The sequence below is a fragment of the Centrocercus urophasianus genome, unplaced genomic scaffold (genome assembly GCF_019232065.1).
Source record: "Centrocercus urophasianus isolate 14NV4802_14NV808 unplaced genomic scaffold, USGS_Curo_1.0 seq_22, whole genome shotgun sequence".
NCBI classification, from domain to species: domain Eukaryota; kingdom Metazoa; phylum Chordata; class Aves; order Galliformes; family Phasianidae; genus Centrocercus; species Centrocercus urophasianus.
The window spans coordinates 1,722,610-1,742,685 of record NW_024884778.1 but is presented as its reverse complement, the minus strand read 5'-3'; the positions used below and the strand labels follow the sequence as shown (position 1 = coordinate 1,742,685).

Genomic DNA, 20,076 nt, shown 5'->3' with positions numbered 1-20,076 from the left:
GGGGCTGTGGCGGCTCCGGGTCCCTCACAGGTGGGGGCTGTGGCGGCTCCGTTTTTGTTCTCGACTGTTTTCTTCTCCTTGTCAGAATTGTTTGAGAAGAAGAACTACGAGCTGAGAATCGCGGGAGGGGCCGTGAGGGATTTGCTGAGCGGAATGACGCCTCAAGATGTGGATTTCGCCACTACGGCTACACCCGAAGAGATGAAGGAGATGTTCACGTCTGCTGGGGTTCGGCTGATCAATAACAAAGGAGAAAAACACGGAACCATCACGGCCAGGGTTGGTTCGCGGTCGGGCTGTGGGTTTTCTCTTACAATCTGTATCAGGTGGGGAAGCCGATTCGATGCTTCCTGCTTTCTCGGGTCCTGCTTCCTCTGTCTGCACGTTCCTTTGCTTTTAGCCTGCAGGCACCTTCCTGCAGACGGCTTATGTGGAAATGAGCTCTGTTCTGAGGCATCTGTGAGTTTCGGTGTCAGCTCCGTGTGGAAGCACAGCGGGTGTTTGTGTACAGTTTGTGCTCCAGCTGCCTACATGCAAACCGACGTGGGGCAGGAAAATTAGATAGCCTTTGTATCTGTATCCACGTTGAAATAATGATCTCTGTGGGATTTTCAGCTCCATGAACAGAATTTTGAAATTACTACTCTCAGAATAGATATTGTCACCGATGGACGCCACGCAGAGGTGGAATTCACCACCGACTGGGAAAAGGATGCTGAAAGGAGGGATCTGACCATCAATTCCATGTTCTTAGGTAAAATTATGCAAAAGAAAATACGTAGATCAAACACCACTTTTCAAATCATGCCAGTAAAATTTCCCTCTCCTTTTTGCGTTCTGTTGGTTTATACTGCTGTCAGCCAAAAGGTCTGCACAGATATGGCAACCCACAGCAAGTGACACCATTTGTCCTCTGCATTTTCAAATAAGAGTGTTTCTAAATTCCTGTTGATGTTTTTTCATCTTCTAGGCTTGGATGGGATGCTGTATGATTTCTTTAATGGATATGAAGACTTAAAGAACAAGAAAATAAGATTTGTGGGAAAGGCAAGCGCAAGAATACAAGAAGATTATTTACGAATCCTAAGATATTTCAGGTACCAGCTTTCACCTTGTCTGGATGAAGAGATGGTATAAATAAGTACTTCTGATGACTCATTGGAGACGTAGGAATGGAGTTCCATGGAGAAGGTTGTAAATCAAAATTCAGACAATGTTTTTTCCTCAAAAATTGATGAGAAAAGCATATTTTTGGCTTCTGTTTTCTCTATGCGAGCAACAAATACGCTGTCCTTTGCAAACAGTCTTTGTAACAGTACTGTTACAAGTATAATTTAAAACAAATATAATAATAATAATAAGTTTATTGACCTCTATCTGTTGACATGTAACCAACAGAAGTGCAGTTACTTTGCCCTGAAGCTTCATGCAGTCTGGGAGAGGAGAGTAAATCTGATCAGGATTGATCTATTTGCTTTGGACAGTGTAACAACGTAACCTACCTTGTGCCTTTTTTTTTGGCACTGAACTTCTGCACCTCATATAATCTCATATAATCTCTCTGCAGTTTTCTCTTTTAGTACTCTTGGTGAAATTGAAAGAGCAGGCAGGAGCTTTAAGCTTCACGGTAGAAAAATGTTGCAGAGATTTCGGAAACTATAATGTTTTTGTCCTCCACTATTTTAATGTAATTTGCCATGAGTTAATTCTGTGAGTAGCATTAAGAAATGACTGGCAAAATTAACATGGAGCGGTTTTCTTGGGGCAGGTTTTATGGGAGGATTGCAGAAAAACCTGGCGATCACGAATCGAGCACCCTGCAAGCAATTAAAGAAAATGCCAAAGGTTTGGCTGGGATATCAGGAGAAAGGATTTGGGTGGAACTGAAAAAAATTCTAATTGGAAACCACGTAAATCATTTGGTTCGACTTCTGTATGAGCTGGACGTCGCTCAATACATAGGTAAAGTTAGATGACTGTAAATGTTGCAGGAATAGGAAATCAAGGAATTGCAGCACAGCAAAGGAGATGAAACTCGTTTGTTTTTACCTTTGTTAATGTCCCTGTTTCTTGTTAACGCCTTACTGAACTTTTTCTCTTCAGGTTTACCAGGTAATGGAAATCTGGAGGAACTTGACAGAGTCAGTATAAATACTACAAATTTGTGTCCAAAACCCATGACTGTTCTGACGTCATTGTTCAAGGTGAAGGATGATGTAACAAACCTTGATTTGAGGCTGAAAATCTCAAAAGAGGAGAAGAACCTTGGCTTCTTTCTGCTGAAACACCGTGAGGAGTTAACTAAAGCGACGGGGCCAGAACCACTGAAACCATATCAAGACTTCATAATGGATGTAAGTGTACTTGATATTGCTGCACTTGGCTTCTCGAGTAAACCACGAGTTTCCAGTTTTACAGAGTGCCAAAGAAAGCCATGGGCCTTACAAGCTGAGCAGCCCTTCCACGGCAGGAAGGAAGCAGCCATGGGCGGCAGGATTGTCAAGATGGTGATGTTTGCATTAGGAAGATGAACTGTATTAACAAGAACTGGTAGCCACAGTTAGACTGCTTCCAGTGCAGTATCACTACATTAACTGCAGGAATATCATCCAGTATTAACAATAATAGATCCCATAAATTAAAGTTTTGGGGGCTTTTTCCTTTTGCTTTGAATCTAGAGAGGAGAGCAGAAATAGACAAGTGTTTTTGCAATGTCCTGTCGTGTTTTTGCAGCAACAGAGATGTCTGTTCTTTAGCAGAGCTTAGTTTTGCAAGGAGATAAACAGTTTCTTAGCTTCTGTTGTTTGACTGAATTAAATTTTTAAAAATAGATATTAAAACTGAAAACCAATCTTAGCTGATCCAAGCAGCTTGACTTCTCTAGCAACGTTTTTACTAGACTTAAAAACCAGTCAGGATGGACAGGGTCAGCTGAAAGTGTGGCCTCTGAACACAGCTGGGAACTGAGGGTTTGCTGTACTGTCTCCACTGAGTTCTCCTCCTGCATTAAAGCATGAGACAGGATCTGGACCTCAAAGGATTTCATGTGAAATTCAAATCCTTCAGTAGCGTATTCAGAGTCTGCATAGTGCCTGGAACAGTGCTTTGTGTTCTTCACCAAGTACTGTTAAACACACAACATCTTCCAGAATGAATTTCAAGTCATCTGAAAGTGAAGTTCTGCACTTTTATTGCAGTAACTGAGGTGAAAGAGGTCAGTGTCAGCAGAGAGGACTTCCTCCCCCAGGGAAGGTGTGAGTCCCTCTCCAGCAGTAGGTTAAAGATAATGGTTAAAAAGCTACTAAACGAAGTTCATGACGTTTTCAAGCATTTGCTGGACTCTCCAGTCCCAGGCTGAGTTTTAAAACTAATGAGAGAGAGAGGTGCAGATGTTCAGGGTTTGAATTGTTCTCTAGTTTCTCCTAATACATCCTCTTTTTTTTTTTTCAGTCTAGGGAAGCAAATACGATTTCCAAAATATTAGAACTCCTGAAGTACCAGGGAGAAGAGCAGCTTTTAAAAGAAATGCAGCAGTGGACTGTTCCTACTTTTCCTGTCAGTGGCCATGATTTGCGGAAAATGGGCATAACCTGTGGGAAAGAAATTGGCTCAGCACTGCAGCAGTTACGGGAGGAATGGAAGAAGAGTGGGTACTGCATGGATAAAGAAGAGTTGTTAAGTTGTATGAAGAAAGTGTAAAAGGTAACAATAAAGGAGAAAACATTTCGTGCTATCATACTGCAGGTGGGAATGTGTGTAAAGCATGTTCTGTAACATGGGATGCAAGAGAAATGGGACAGGAGGGAGGAAGGAAGGGAGGTTGGTTCTTACCCAAACTGCTTAAACACTGGCCTGGTGACCTGGGGAGAGACAACAGCTGTTCCTCATTTCCCCTGACTCAGCTGCAAACTGTTAGCATGCTTCTCAGCTTTGCCTCCAGAGCATTTATAAACACACTGAGGAACAATGGCTCCACTTGGAGCCCTGAATAACTCCACAGTGATCTCTTAGCAGCCTGTGGTAAGTACACTTTCTTTCTGTTTTTCTGCTCACCACAGTGGACTGGGCCAAGGGCTGCACTGGGTTTCCAGGCACAAATGCAGTGGGTTCTCATCTCCAGTATACATTCATCTCTGGAAACTGTTTTCTGTACACCTATGAATTGTGGCATGCTCTGTTAACTGTTAAGTTTACAACTCAGCTCTTTTCACAGTTCACCCTGGGGAGAGTGCAGTGCTGTATTTACAGCTTGCACAATAAATAAGTATACATGGGAATATGGGCTACACTTAAAAGCAGGATTCTTATTCTGTTACTTTGCCATGTTGCAGAGACACAAATGGTTTACTAATTTGAATTAGACTCTTGAGGAATTAGGGCTCTAACTGTTTTTTGATGGCAATACCAGCCTTCTTCTCACATACTGAAACGGAGGTACTCTTGGGTAGGTAGAAACAAGAGCATAGAGGAAAACATAAACTGCATGGAGATGGGTGCCTCAGTATTCAGACTCAGCTCAAGCTTTTAAATTTAGCCTCACAGCACTGAAAGCAACATCTACCAGGTCCAGAAAAGCACTCTAAGATTCAGCATGCAGTAGCACATATCCCATGTCAGACCCCTTTATCATTTCTCTACAAATGCTACTAAGCTGCAGATAACATCTATAGGTCTCACCTAGTCTTATGTCAGGGCTTTTTCAGCTAGTTGAACATTCTTCCAAACTGAAATAAATCAGCAAATCCCACGGAATATTGTGGTAAGGAAATCACTCCTTTTTGGCCCTTAAAAGATTCTCCCACCTTCAACAGGTTGCTATTTAACACAGAATGGTGGCAGCATGACTAACAGCAATCCTCATTGCTGAGCTGTGCAATGGGATGAGGATTTAAAGCTTTGACATTTCAGATAATTTCTTCATAACCTGATAAGACAATAGCTCTCCACGAGTCTGGAATTCAATTCAGCATGCTCCACTACCTGCGTACAGCCTGAACTGCCATCCTATAGCCCCATTTAGTCACTGTACCTTCAGATGAAGCTATAGCAAAAGAAATACGAGGCCTGTGGAGGCAGGTCCCCAGGCAGCTGCCCCTGCCTTTGTGCAGAAGCTCTACAGCAATCCCCATTGTAATCAACAGGCTTCACCCCCAGCCTGAGCGGACGCCTCGGGTCACAGGGCTGGGTCCCACTGGCAGCCAGTGGCCCACCATCGCTCTTAACCTCCCTTACCATCATTTTCTGAAAGCACTGTGGTTTAAAACCTGAGCAGTGTTAGACCAGACATTTTCTTTCTTCCAACAGTCAGCAGAAACCGCGTCCGCTAAGATCAATTTGAAACAAATTTAATTTTATTCTTTGCAAATGTTTGCAAGCAATGAGATTTTCCTGAAAACTTGTCCCAGAAGGCAGACAGAGGAAGAGTGAAAGCAGAGAATGTGCTACACCTTCCATAGCTTGTACAAAGCAAGTAAAGGTGATCGACTACAAAAGGAACAAAATGAATTGCAGCGCATACAAAAATAGCATTATTGTTAAAAAAAAGAACAGCTAGAACTTCTTAGAACAAGTGTGCAAGTATCCTGTTATCATTCTACACAGTCATCAAAACTAAGCTGTATGAAAGCTTGCAATATTACAGGCTCTGATTGTAGACACTGTATGCGATTGCAGCAATACTACAACAGGGCAACCCCCCTGTGTGTCCCCCCACCCCAAAATACCTTTAATCCTTTCATCAGACCCAGCAAGGCCACAGCTGTGCTACCAGCACGCCCATCCCATGGCTGTGTAATTCCCAGCTCTCCCAGAATAAGTGAAATTACAGTGGGAGAAAAACTCTCCTGGCAGCAGCCAGCACATCAGTTGGATTAATTACAGCATGAAGCCACGTGCCAGCCACTGAATGTAGTAAATGTAGCTACTGCTGTAAGATACGCTGATTTTCTTGGCACTTAACTCTCAAAAGCTTACGAGGGCTGTATTTGCTAGTAATAAATTTCCACAATCCCAACATTCTAGTAGTTTTTTCTCAAAAAAAAAAAAAGATAAAAGCATAGAGAGCATTCATCAACGTATTGAGCCTCCCATGATTCTGCATCCACATTGGAAGTCACATGCTGGCTGTGCATTTTGTAGCACTTTAACTGCCAGCTTCACCATGACAGGATCCCCCAGTTTTACAGCAAGCTGAATTATGCTTGTTTTCAGCCAGCAGTCATAGGCTTACAAATGGGAAACAATTCACAGAAGGTTGGGCTGATGAAAAATCATCAACACTAAGATAAAATTAGTGCTAATTTACTTGTGAGTTGTCTCACTTGGTAATATTAGCTACACTTGACTGTATATATATGTGTATATATATATATATATATATATATATATACACACAATACCAAAAATATGCCCATTTTGTATTTAAGCACTGTGAACATAATGCCATTTTTAATTCAGACCATCTGAAAGACTCAGCCAAAACCCAAAACACCTTGTGAAGTCCAGGGAGAGCTGAGGAAATGATCATCCTGAAAGCCTCACTTACTGAAAGCAAATGGCAGCAGAGATACCTGGGTATCTCAGAGGGGAAAAAGCAATCCAAGCCTACAGCTAAGTCATGGGTGGCTCTGTGTGTATGCAGGGAGTGAGGGGGAAGCTAAGTGTGATTCTAGTGGTTATCTAGGTGCAGAGATTTCAGTCTCACATACTACTCCTTATTTTAGTCTTCTGAAAGCTTATTACATAAACACAATGAATGGTTTCTATAAGAAAATGAGCGCATTCATCCTCTATTTGTTCAGTATTCTATTCAAAGAATTATTGCTTTTCACAGTTCACTGGCAAGTCAGAGTACTGCACAGACAATTGAAGATGGTATTAAAGATGTCTATGGAGAAAACCAAAGTTATTAGAGAAGCACAGAGGTAGAAGGCTTCAAAGGACGAAACCTGAGTTACACATCCATTAGTTTCTACATACGTAGCATAATATCCTAACAGCCTTTCAGCATCTGGCATCTCTTCCCATCTGGATTTTTCCTAAGCTCTGCTGTCACAAGTACTACTTAGACGAGATCAGATCACACTTGCCTTGCAGAGGCCTGACCTTGGCCTCTCAATGCAGTAATCTGTCCATGCTACATGTCTGATGCGACTGGGAAAGAACAATTACTGGGTTACATCTTCAACCTGAAGCAGTATTCTCACAGTATTTAACAACGCAAGTTCTTGAAAATGTACACAGAAGAAACAGTGAATGCAATAGCTTCAAGAAAAAAAAAAGGTGTGTATGGACACTCACAAACTGATGAAATCTTGCCGTCTTCAGATTCTGCGTTTGTTCTGAGGGGAAAAAAAACAACCAAGCAGTAGCAAAAGCTGCCCTCTTTTAGCATCCATTTCTGTAGCACAGACAGAATTTCAGGAAACAAACTGAAAAAGAGCGGGGCGAGAAAAACACTGTTAGTTTGTTTCTTCAAGGTAAGGTGATAATGTAGAGTTTTACCTTATGATACTAAAGCTGAAGGAAAAAAAAGATTAGCTGAATCTCTTCTCAAAATACATATTAGAGAAAAATCTCCAGTTAGGTAGATTGGAGAATACTTCAGGGGATCCTAGACATGCATTCCTGTAAGCTGATCTCCCACTGAAATTATTTTGAAAAATACAAGAATTACATTCAAAAGTAAAATAAACCACGGTAAATGACAATGTGTGTTTCATCTTCTGGAACTGATCGGTGTATTCTGTATAAATAATTTAAGATTTAAAAGACAAGTCAGAAATGCTCAATACACCAGAGAACTTCTAAGGAACAAGTACTTTATATAAGCTCGTTTCAAAGGGAATTTTCTGGCATGCTTGTTCTAGCTGCACCCAGCAGTCAGCTCTGCCATTTACACCACTGCTACTGACATCACCAACACAGAATCCTTCAGCCTTGTACTCTCTTTGATGGTTATTCAGCGAATATTTCATGAACACCACGAGACTAAAACTGCAAGTATTCCACATAGTTAGAAACAGGAATCGTCATCGTAAACACATTTTAAGTAAGGGAAATATCCTGCAATGAGATACTAGTATCTAACATCATACGTTGCATAATTATACTCTATTTCTTTCACTGCAGGCTGATAGCAGCAAACATTTCCTGAAATGAAAGTTCAGAGGAAGTAGAAAGTTCAGAGTCAAGTCTGTCCAAATGAACTGATTTCCTGGCGTCCCGTGCCACCTTCTCTCCACAGCTGTCATTCTTAAGAATCAACCTTCAGTCCTCAGCGTGTCTGAAACAACGTAACGTGCTGCACACTGAAGGCAAAGCGTTCTGTGCTGCGAGTTCTTGTTGGTTTTTAAGTGAGCATCAAAAGCAGAACTAAGCGGATGTATCTAAGAGACAGAGTACTCCCTGTTCATCTTTAAAGCAGGGTACTGGATTACAGGCAGAGTAATGGAGATCTGTCGTGGCCCAACTCGTCCTCTGCTTCTGGAATCCGAGGCAGGAGAGCAGACCGTGTCAATCCCCAGAATTTCTGTGGTGACATATCCTTTTTGGTAGCTGTGAACTTCCAGCCCATATGGTTCCCACAGATTCTGCACTGTGCTATAGTCCAGGCATACCTGCCAAAAAAAAAAAAAAAAAACAAACAAACCAAAACCTTCAAGGAAAGAAAGTTCTTAAAGCATTCGGGATATAAGAATGATTTCTGATAGTATGTCACAGAAGGGACCACAAAGATAAGTGATTTGGTAAAAAAAAAAACCACACAGCTATAAAGAATGGTTTTGTGAAACTGTAATTCAAACACAATTTCACATTTCTGCTCTTGTTAAGAGGTAAAGTATTTAAAGGTTTGAATGTATGCCTGAAGCGTGCTTATCGAAAGCAAAAAATGGCATTTTGGCTCAAGACTATTATATTAGGCAGATTTTTACATCTTGACAATTAATTTGGCCATTTTTCCAGATAGCAAGACCATTTAAAGATTCAGTGGTAATCAGTGCTTCAGTGGTAATCAGATTAAGACAGAGTCAGTATAAAATACTGTAACATTCATTCAGTTCAGGTCTAAAAAAAAAAAAAAAACAACAAACCCTCAGTAGAGTAACTGCAGTTATGCTCTGTGTTTGCCATAGTGGAATAGGAAAATTTGCAACCAAATTTATGACTGTTACTAATAGCTGAACAGTATTACCCAGGAAACCAGCTGTGTTCTGTTGATGGTCGTCCACTGAGATTCAAATTGCAGGCTTTATATACAGTAAGGGTTTCATGGATGTAACCATGAGGATTCACATACGCTGCCATGGGTCCACATAAGGATAAACTGTAAAACACAGTTAAAAATTCTGTCAGAGTTTGAGAAAAGGTGTTCAAACATTCATTGCCCAAGTAAGGATTACAATATTCTCATGTTCAGCTGCACCTTGCCCAGCTGTTTGTTAAAGGTAATGAGTTATTAGAGAGCAGCTGATAGGATGTTGTTATGGGATCCACCCCATTTAAGGGGGTTATCATCATGTTTCCCTTAAAACCTGAGTCTCTATCATGTGCTTTAATTGATTAGGAGCTATAAACTCACCTGAATATTTCATTCTTAGTTGTTATTTCTGTATCTTGGCATTGCTTACAACAGAGTGATGTACACTTGAAGAAGAGAAACAAGAAAAAAGAGGATAACTTCATTCATTTCCAGATACTTGGCAGCACAGAGGCAAATAACAACATTTCTCTTCTGTTCTCTCAGAACAAACTTTGTACTGACTCCTTTGGCAGCACTCACTTATGTTTTACTCTTTATATCAAAGGATAACGATTTGCATGCATTTTACTTACTCGTGGCAATCATTAAGATTAATTTTTAAAAATCTATACACTTTTTTTAATCTTAAAAAACCTGAGTAAGCAATGAGTCAAATTGCTACGATCCTTAAAAGCTACTTTAGAAACAAAAAAAACCAACTTTGTTACCTGAGATATAACATAGAAAAGGTAGAATGAATACAAATGTAACCATTAAAGTTTTTGTAAAATTTGAGAACACTGTAGATCAATTGTCTCAGATTAATCAAGATAAATACCTATGCTGCACTGACCTTTTTCTTCATTATGATGACAGGGTAATTTATCTCCTATGATATTTATAAAGCAGAACCAAACGATTTATCACTAATGCTGCCAAGAAAAGAACCATTTTGATCAGCTCAGTAGAAGGCTTTGTTACCATGTTTCAGGAGGTGCATTGTGATGAATGTGTCACCAAAACTTGGTCTCTCTAGCCAGAAATTCAACAGTGAACATTCTCGCTACCAACCACCCGACCAATGTTATCTATATTGGTGACTCTTTCAGTGTTTGCTCTTTGGAACACGAGTAGCAATCTGAACTGCTATTGGAAATACTGAAACATGGATTCAACATGAGGTCCAATACTTGCATTATAAAACAAGAGTTACATTATTAAGCGACATACCATGTAAAAATGAAATGACATGGCCTATGTTATATGCATTATATGGCCATGGAATGGCAAGAAAACAAGATCACTTGTTTTAAAACATCTTTGAAAAGAAGTCTTCACAGCACAACACAGCTTCACTGCAGTACACTGTGCTGGCAATATGGGGTCCTGATGTTCAGAAGTTTGGGAACAGCAACACTGGACTTACAGCACCATCTCTTGGAGAAGGCACTGCAGCACGGTGTTGAAATATGATTTCTAACAAAAACAAATAGGGTTCTTGCTGCAAAATAAGTCTAGAATGAACACCAGTTTCTTCCTTGAGCCAACTTCTCAAGGCAAAGGAAAAATAAAAACTCCCAGGCTCACTGCCCAGAAGTATTATTTGTTACAGGAGATGGTAAGTTGCTTTTTTTTTTAATGGTGGTGAGAAGAAGAATTTTAAAGTAAATAACAGGTATAACAGTACTCACTTTGTTCATAATATCTAATTCACACCGGAGTCGCTGAATAGCACTACCTATTTTAAGCAACTGTATGCGTAAGGCATCATCAATTGGCAGGCAAGCAGCAACTCTGTAAGAAAAATCTAGAAATGAGAAAGTAGCAGGCCTGTTAGAATTTCAGAAAGAAATAAACCTGCCTGTTCTACTCAGTTACAGATCGAGAGCTAAAATGTAGCTTCATAATGGACTTTCAGAGCTCATCTCTGTACATCCAGACACCTGCAGAAAACTTTAACAATCTCATATGCTTTTGGCTCATTTTCTTATGAATCATTTAAATCACATTCCCTCCATAAGGAGCACAAGAGAGTTTCATTTCTTTTACTAAAAGTGTTTTAGAACAACTGGAGGACATTCATTTCTTTATGAGTTCTTGTCAAAGCTAATGACAACGTCAGCTACCAGTATTTCCTCAACTGAAGTGAAACTTCAGAAGTCAGAAATGGACTGTCAGTAGAAAGTAATTCTCACACTCTTAGGTGTTAGGGTTTCTTTTTCCTAATTCTACTTTCAGTTCATAAGCTGAAGATCATACCTATCGGGTTTGTTGGAAGAGACTCGTCTTTAAGATTTTCATCCCATTCGTGTAGCTGCCTCTTGACTCTTTCCATCAAGGTTTCCTTTCGTTAGGAAAAAAAGCCTAATATAAGGACATAGGTATTTCTGCTCTCTTAGGAAAAAGAAGCAAAATGTACAGGAAGCTATTTTCCCTAGTGGACACGATACAATTCCTGCAAGTCTTAAATGCTAACTACAGACACTTCATACCTCCATGTCTGAAGCTAAGAACAAAACAAGATGGGAAATGGGCAAAAAACAACCCACAATAGTTCTGAATCTCATCTGAGGTAAGCAGATAACTATTTAAACTCTAGACATGTACAGATCTGGGCTAAGGAGAATTAGCCTCCTCCATCTCTGAGCCTTTATGTATTAAATACACATTTCCACCTAAGTATATGAAGAAAAATACAAGCTTTTTAAAAAGTGAACTGACTCCAACAGGAAAGACCCACCTGAGACTATCAAGTGCTGTGCTGGTTAGGACACTCACGTGGAGCACGTGGGACAGAAGATTGAGTTTTCTGCTCCAAGACAACACAGCAGGAACCTGAACCTCAGTCATGCATGGCAGATGCACACTCATAGCACCAGGGACCAACCATACAGAGGGGAAGCCTTTACAACCCTTCCCAGTAAACTACCAGCTGTACCCTTCTTAAAATACACTTATGAGACAACAAAATAAAACTATCATCCAGTAAACAGATACAAAAAACAAAATATATATTGCTTGGTAATACTTACAGCATCATACAGAGAGTAGAGCCAGGGAGGCCAAGACGTCAGACTGGCACAATAAAACTTCCTCTGAAATCCAAATCAGAAACAATTTTTATTTAATATTAGCAGATCTTACCAATGTGTGTCTCTCTTTTGTTTGTGTAAACCAGACATCTGGTTATTTAAGGACACAACAAACCATCACCATCACTGCCAATATTTGATGAGGCTTCTGAAGCTCTAAATGCACAACTTTTGTGCAAGATAGACAAGACCTGGACTTTCTCAGAAAATCTGTCTCAGCATTGTAAGCACTTTTACTGCTTAGTAATAAGGAATTATTGCCTTTCAAAAGAATATCTGAAATCTAGATGGTTCAAAAATGTAAGTGCAATTAGGCAAAGCATCTTGTTTCTCCATCAGTGATTGATGTCTCAGCAACACAGCAATTACTGATCCTATGTAAGGCGATGAAAGCACTTTGTATCAATTCGTTCAAATGAATGAATACATAAAATGAAAGAAAGAGATTAATGAGCAATTTCAAGTATCTTAAGCTGACAAATTCAAAAATACATTTTTAAAGAGGAAAACCAACGTGTTACGAACAAGAGGGCTAGTCAGAAATTCCAGAGGAGGTTTTCTCACAACAGAACTGATGAAGAAAACTGTCAGGCTACTTAAAGTCAGGATGTTTTTCTGATCTACCTACAAACAAAAAACAATTGCTATTTTTTCTACCAAAATTTTTCTTCATCATCTATAAGCTTTAGCAATTAGCATCATCTCTGATGCGTTCATGTATAAATTAATAAACAAAGGAAACTCATATACAGCATGCATTTCCCTACTGTGGTTAGCTGATAAATAATCACAGTCTGTTATTAAAAAAAAAAGAACACCACAAAAAACAGGAGCTTGCTATCCAGCATCCCAGCTGTGCCTCCGCCTCTGAAGACAAACAGATGGAATTCAATGCCACGAAAACCAGTAATGAGAAACAAACAATTTGCTTCCAACCTTCTGATACTTCTGCCACCACTGACGGAAAGCTCGATCCTGCCACGCTGTGGGTTTTGAAGGAGGAAATACGTGGCGTCGGCTGAGAGACTGCAGCTGCACTGCTGCCATTGCTGAAGGCAGCACTCGCTCAGGAAGGATTTGTACTTTAGCCTGTTGGATTCTGAGAGAAGAAAGAAACCATGGAGATACACACAAACACAAGAGCATCAAAATTGGGTTTTAGTGCTTACCGACACACGGTACTACAGAGTTTAAGCAGGAATCTGTTATCTCAGAGTTTACGTTGTGCTAACGTAATTCAAGTTACCTTAGGAAACACGCAGCCTATTAACAAACCAAGCACATGCTGCTCTAAAACAGGAACTCACAGCCTTGGCTAACTTGTTAAGCCATTGTGCTGACTGGACTCTGGTGTACACTGACATTCAGTACACCTAAAATCAAAGTAGAAGCAACGAATTCTAGATTCCTCTGTCTATTCTTAATTTGCCTTTGAAAGCCAGAATTAGCTGCTTGCCAAATAGTTTTTGCACTGGCCTACAGAATGTTTTCAGCAAAAGTTACTCGCTGTTTATTTTTCCTTTCCCAGTTAACTTCTTTTTCCATGAGATACAACAAGATGCCCATATGTTTTAGAGCACAGGTTAGCTATTGGACTGTGGCAGACACAGTACAATATTCTACCATCTCACAGTGGATTTTCAGATCTTTGTCTCCTCGAGTTACCTTTGGTAATAAACTAACAGTCAGCTGTTACATACCAAACTCTCATTTAGCTGAAATGCAGTTTGAAACCACAAAAGCTTATGTGCTAAGCTAGAGTTCAAAATCAGCAGAAATAGGATATAAGCTCCGATCGTCCTTTAATATCCTACCATCAACCAGGTCACCTATTCCACTGTGTCTGATAACAGTTACACAGCTATCAAGAATAATGCCTGCAAGGAAGGAATTTAATTTTTAACAGTATGATGCACCAGAGATGCTGAAATATAAGATGCATATCATTATTTTAAGGTGCTTTTATGTTTTACAGAAGGAAAAACGAGCAAGAGAAGTGACTTATCCCTCCATTATTATTACCAGCCTCCAGTCATCCCCAAGAAAACCACCCCTCTTGGGATCAGTTACTGTCCTCTCCATATCTGAATCATGCAGCTGGATGCTTCTGTACGTTGTTCAAGCTCAGTAGTTAAAGATCACTCAGAACAGAAAAAGGGCAGGCATTTGGTTATTAGCTGTATTGTCAGACCGTTGCCTACAGCAGTTCAGAGCTGCAACTGCACATGAAGTTTAATAGAACATGTCCTGTGCAGACCTCCAGAGAGGACTTCAGAAAATGCAAGTTACAGGTTTTCAGAGCCATGGAAGCTGGTATCAGGGAGGCTTTCCACAAGACAACACAAGGCACGCACTCCATAGAGGACAGCCTCCTCTCATTTCACATTTGGTTTGAAACGTGGATGCCAGAGGTATTTCCAGCTTAATTTTCAGAACCAAAATAATTCTGACAGATACTTTTGCACAAGTGTTAAATCAACCTACAGGCTGACGTCACTTAGAGAATCTTAGTTGCTACAACTGAAACACACAGCTGCAGAACCTGCTGATTAAGTATAAAAACACTAATGAGCCAACTGTGTGACTGAAAGGCCACATGCAGCAGCAGTGACAAATAAATGTTCTTGGTCAAACAAGATTTGCAGTATGCAAGATCAACACATTATTTTCTTACCCGTCTGACTGGGTTCGTATTTCAAGCACCTTGAATCTCTGTCTTCCTATTGCTTTTACTTTGACTGTTTCAATTCCATATTCCTGCTCTTCTCTGTAGGCATATATTTCTGCTGTTGTTCCAAAATGCGCTTCTCTTTCACGTACGTTACTAAAAGCAACAGAATTTAAGAAGTTAAGCACCCTTCAAATAGGACAGTTCAGACACCTCACGTTAATCCACCTGCACTGACTGTAAAATCTTACAGCTCAGCCTTAATCAAAAAGCTAAATGTGGTGAAATGCCTTCGAACTGCTGCAAACGTTTTTTCCCCATTTTAAAAGCTAATTCTAACGTTGGTGTGATTTTTTCTGCTATTTGGCTTTATTTTAAGGAGGTAGAGGTAAGAATCTAGGAACACAGTGCTCAGCAACTTGAAAGGCAGACTCTGAACGTACCAAACTTCTTCAGATTGACTTCCTAAAAATAACTACTCCACTTCCTACATAATTAAACCACAGTAAATGGCGAGTAAGAGGGAGAAATGCTCCCTCTTCTTTTGGGACACATAAGCCTTTTCCACTTCTCTACCGTCTCACATGCCTCTACTGTCAAACCTTCATCTGTGCTTGCTTATACACAAAGCAAGCAAATACACCCCCATGGCAATAAAGGTTCAGAACAACGATCAAATTTTCACATTTCAGACCAAGACTGCTGTAAGTCAAACAGAGGCAATGCATTCAAACAGCAAAATCAGGAGCGTGCTCAAACAAGGACACTTTCTGCTTTTCTTAATTAAATGTGATGCTGTCACAGATCTACTGTCACAGATGCTACTTTTCACAGTGTGCTGGAAGAATATTTTTATCTAACTATTTCAAACCACAGCTTAGTTTTCACCACAGAACTGCATTTGATTTACTATCCAAAGAAACTGTGCTAAAAACACATGCTGCGTACCATCAGTAAACTCACCCATGTATTTTACCTGTATGCAAGAACAGCAAATGTTCTGTCTTTCTGAATTAAATTCCGCACCATGCTAACCTCTTGGGGGTGAAAAAGCTGAAGAGGTAACGTCTGTCCAGGAATCAACATCACCATCACGTGGGGCAACACTGGAATCACCTGACAGCTGTCATCATCGTGCAGTGTTCTCCCGTGAAACTCTTCCATATCAGAACCTAAATACTGAACACAATAAGTCACGGTAACATCCGTGATAAAATGAAATAAGAGTCAAGGTTTTTACGACAGTCATGTAAAAACAATCAAAGCTGCTCTGAAACATAGTTAATGGAAGATATCTAGAGGAAGACATACCACGTGTGATGTTGGCAAACTGGTGTCAAAATTAATCATGTTTGGCTTTTCGGCTTCTTTACCATCTTGGTCTTCAACTTCCATCTCGTTGTCATCCTCTTCCTCGCTCTCTGCTAACAAGCACATACAGAATGCTGTGTACACATCAACCAGCACAGATAAAAATACTGAGAAAAATCAGAGAATCACAGAAATGCCTTCAATATCCCCGGGCCATTGCCTTCCACTGGGAAGCAGTTTTGCTGTTGGTAAATAATTTTCTTGTTATTATAGCAAAATCATTGCACTGTAGAAAGACTCAGAAGCAGGTGATGTATTTCTGAACAGCTCAGGAACAAGTTTTTTGGGCAGCTGATAACGCACAAATTCTGCCGGTTCAGATTTTCACTTCAGAAGTTGTTTTCTACTTCAGTTCTGAATGCTTTCTGTCTGCAACACAAGGATGCCAACCAACTTAATTTCCTGTAGGAGGCTGAATGCACCACTTGACGTGGTACAAAACTGAACAATACAACTAAGTACATAAAGCAACTGAGCTACAAGCAACCTGAAGCTTTGTACTCAGGCAAATACCCTTGCTGATGTTCCTAGACAATTTCACTGCTGTCAACCTCTCCGCTGTGTATACCAAACACGATCACAAAAGCCAGCACTGCACACACAGAAAGGCCCAAACTATAAAGGAAAGCAATGTTACGACTCTGGAGAAAATTTCAATTACAAAATCGTAGTTAAGGATTACTATTTTCATGTCATTTCTAGCCTAGGAATCAATCCCAAAATTGCCTTCAAGCAAGAACACAACTAAGTTGCTTGCATGTTTTATTTTGTGTTTATCTGTATAAAATCCATATGTACATTTAGAAGTAAATATAAAAAAAATCACACTGAAGATAACAAACAAGGCATGTCTAAAATGCTGGTTTCACTGTCCATGCTGTGAATTATAACCTAGGCCTGTGCATCCACCCAAAAGAATACAATGTGATTACTGCACGTGGGTGATTGTATTGCATTACTCCACCCTATTTCCTTTCACTTCAAACACCTACAATAATTACATACCACCCTACATCTGAAACAGATGTTATAAACCTTGCAACTTCTGCAGGATTCTTACATCAGTAGCTGCTGACAGTGGACAATCCCAACAGCGCTGTTTATGTTTCTGTTTTAATTCACTAAAGAAAACCCAAAAACCTGCATGCTTTACTGCACTGCATACTTTGTCTGTAGGAGGAACAGCACAACCCACTGATGTTTCAAATCCATCCTGCGTTGTATTCATCTCAATCAGAAATGATCCAGCACAACAGAAATGATCCAGCACAAAACAGGTTACACACTCTCTTTGCTATTTCATTAATTAACTTAAAGCAATAAGACACCAGTTCCTTCATTATTGTAAAAAAAAAATATTAATTTCTGCATAATTTACTTATTCTGTGATATGCAGTCAGGAATCCTAAACATCAGTGGTTGCAAAAAGTTTAAAACATAGAAGAGGGCCATCAATCTCTAGCCTTTTGCAGGGGCAGAGCAGGAAGAAGTTTTTGGGTGGTTCTGGAGCAGCACTGTGGGCTGGGGGGAAGGGAAGCCACCTCCATCAGAAACCACATTCTGGTTTACTTGCACTCATTAAGTTGCATGAATCATTAGCACTTTTTAATAGCTTGTGAAAGAAAGGCAGTTTCACTTGCTTTTCTGAACACAATAGGAATTAACAGTCGTTCATCTGAGAGTGACTGCACCCTGCACCCGGCAAACTTTTGCATGCCTTGCCAAAATCACACCCTAACGGCTGTGTGCTGGCAGAGGCAATCTGGAAGGCTGGGAGGAATGATGACTCATTTCACTGCAGCAGCAGCACCACGAGAACGTGGAAAAAACACCATCCTCACACTCCTCTTGGTCACTCTACAGGACTGAGAGACGGAAGACAAACGGAACTGTATCCTCATCGCTCTTAATTGTGTTTTAGTTGATTTTTTAATTTCTCAATTTGCGAGAGCTTGAGTATGAGCACGCTCTCACTTCCCTTGGTGCAGGCCGGGCACTCTTGGATGCTCATCCTGACCCACTGCCAACGCCTTTGTGCAGAACCAAGGAAATACAAACCTCATTTAACAAACAGAAACAGGGCAGGAAATACTAAGGCTGGTGTTTTTACATTGTTTGAAATAAGCATTCTCCTACTATTTCCCTCCACAGCAAATTACAGTGGTTACTGGCAAGACTGACTCGCCACTAGGTACATGCTTCTACTGAAATAATATATATTTTTTTCCAGTTTAGCAGGAGTTGCTTCCGGAGCCAAAAACATGAGCTCATGTCAGTTTGGAGGCACCACATTCTAAATAACCTTTTTAAAAATGGACCTTAATATGCAGCAGGCACCTTCATGAGGATTCTGCTGTGGGCAGACGAAGCAGGCTGCTGTGCAAACTGCTCTGCAAAGGGCACCGTGCAATCCAGCACTGCTCTCCTGCACCTCCTGCTTTTCCCTGCTCCCTACTGGCACTGCAGAGCACCGAGCTGGAGCTGAGCCTTTCCAAATCAGCAAACAACTCCTTCCAATTCCATCTGGTTTCAGAGCGGCCCAAATCTAGCAAGCGGATTATCCGCATTCGCTAACTTTGGTAGGACCTACATCTTCTCGGCACCTTTCCCCTGACCAGCTGCACAGTTCCTCAGTGTCTTCACCCACTACAGAATTGCGCCCTCAGTTCACAGATCGCTGCTCGGCAGTGACAGCCCCCGCACAGCCCCGCTGCCAACACGAGGCAGCCAAAGATGGACGAGGCCTGCGCTGACAGCCCGCAGCCACCCGCAGCCCGGGGCAGGCGGGCGGGCGGGCAGGCAGGCGGGCCCACACGGCCCGGGCCGGGCGGTACCGGCGGGCAGGGCGGCTCCAGGCCCGCTGCCGCATTCGACACCAGCGGCCCGCCGTCCCCCCGGCTCCTCCCCCGCCCCTCGCAGCCGTCCCCAGCCCTGCCTCCCCCCTCTCCTCCCCCGTTACCAGGCACCAGCTGCAGGTGGTTCCCCATGTTACGGTGTCCGCCACCTCCTTCCTCGGCGGCCATCGCTGTTTACCTGGAGAGGAGCCTGGGAAAGGGGAGGGGTGGCGAGAGGAGGAGCCGCCGGGCCGGGAGCCGAGGCGCTGTGGAGCGGCCCCTGGCGGCGCTGGGCCGGGCCGTGCTCGGAGCCGGGCCGTGCTCGGAGCCGGGCCGGAGCAGCGCAAGCTCTGCCTCACAGCTGGCCGAAGCCGTGCGATGGTCCCCAAACAGCCCCTGCAGATCAGCCCCGGGCGAGAAATTCCTGCTTTTCTCACGAAATGCCTCTTATATTCCACTAAAGCAGTGTCCTCCCCTAGCCGGGAACAAAGTAAACGCAGCTTATTTTTCATAAAGCGTTCAAGGAGAAACATATTTTAGAGATAAATAGCACAGAGGCCCCAGTAACTGCTGGGGCTGTTAGACCTGGCTCTGGGCTCCTCAGCATCATGGGGGGCATTTCAACCTTATCCATGCAGCATTAATACAAACAAGATTCAGCATCACGTTTGCCAAAAGGAACGTGTTACAGATGCCCTGATGAGACACCAAGTGTTGCTAAAATGAGCACTCAGTTCTTCAGAGATTGCATTACCTGCATCAGCTCAGTGCGACACACACCGCTCCAGCGTTTTGTAGCTGCCACCCGTGCCATGATAAAACCCAACAAATACTTCTGCAGACATGCTGGATTGCAGTCCAGCAAACAAA

The 20,076-nt window shown here is 41.6% G+C and overlaps 2 protein-coding genes across 5 annotated transcripts in view; one reads left to right on the top strand and one right to left on the bottom strand.

The window, feature by feature from the left end:
• Positions 1-10,139, top strand: part of TRNT1 (tRNA nucleotidyl transferase 1) — a 10,498-nt gene extending 359 nt beyond the window's left edge. Inside the window, exons 3-9 of one of the 3 annotated variants that reach the window (XM_042823279.1) lie at positions 86-279; positions 616-754; positions 971-1,097; positions 1,769-1,962; positions 2,104-2,354; positions 3,451-3,702; positions 8,131-10,139. In XM_042823279.1, the coding sequence (XP_042679213.1) occupies positions 86-279; positions 616-754; positions 971-1,097; positions 1,769-1,962; positions 2,104-2,354; positions 3,451-3,699 (1,154 nt within the window). In that variant the 3' untranslated portion in view covers positions 3,700-3,702; positions 8,131-10,139. Of the gene's footprint in view, positions 1-85; positions 280-615; positions 755-970; positions 1,098-1,768; positions 1,963-2,103; positions 2,355-3,450; positions 3,739-6,832; positions 7,710-8,130 lie in introns of those variants that run through there. The other 2 variants (XM_042823278.1, XM_042823277.1) reach the window with 2 other exon arrangements.
• On the bottom strand, positions 5,330-19,425 carry CRBN (cereblon). Of its 2 annotated transcripts, none has more exons than XM_042823275.1 (11): positions 19,332-19,425; positions 16,313-16,425; positions 15,978-16,180; positions 15,008-15,157; positions 13,270-13,432; positions 12,274-12,336; positions 11,501-11,585; positions 10,933-11,048; positions 9,581-9,645; positions 9,194-9,325; positions 5,330-8,618 (listed from the first exon to the last, which is right to left on the bottom strand). In XM_042823275.1, the coding sequence occupies exons 1-11, from the start codon at positions 19,393-19,395 to the stop codon at positions 8,435-8,437; spliced, it is 1,338 nt and encodes a 445-aa protein (XP_042679209.1). In that variant the 5' UTR covers positions 19,396-19,425; the 3' UTR covers positions 5,330-8,434. The 2 variants fall into 2 exon arrangements, with proteins under 2 accessions (XP_042679209.1, XP_042679210.1); XM_042823276.1 differs by having other exon boundaries at positions 16,313-16,422.
• Between the last annotated feature and the right edge of the window lie 651 nt (positions 19,426-20,076).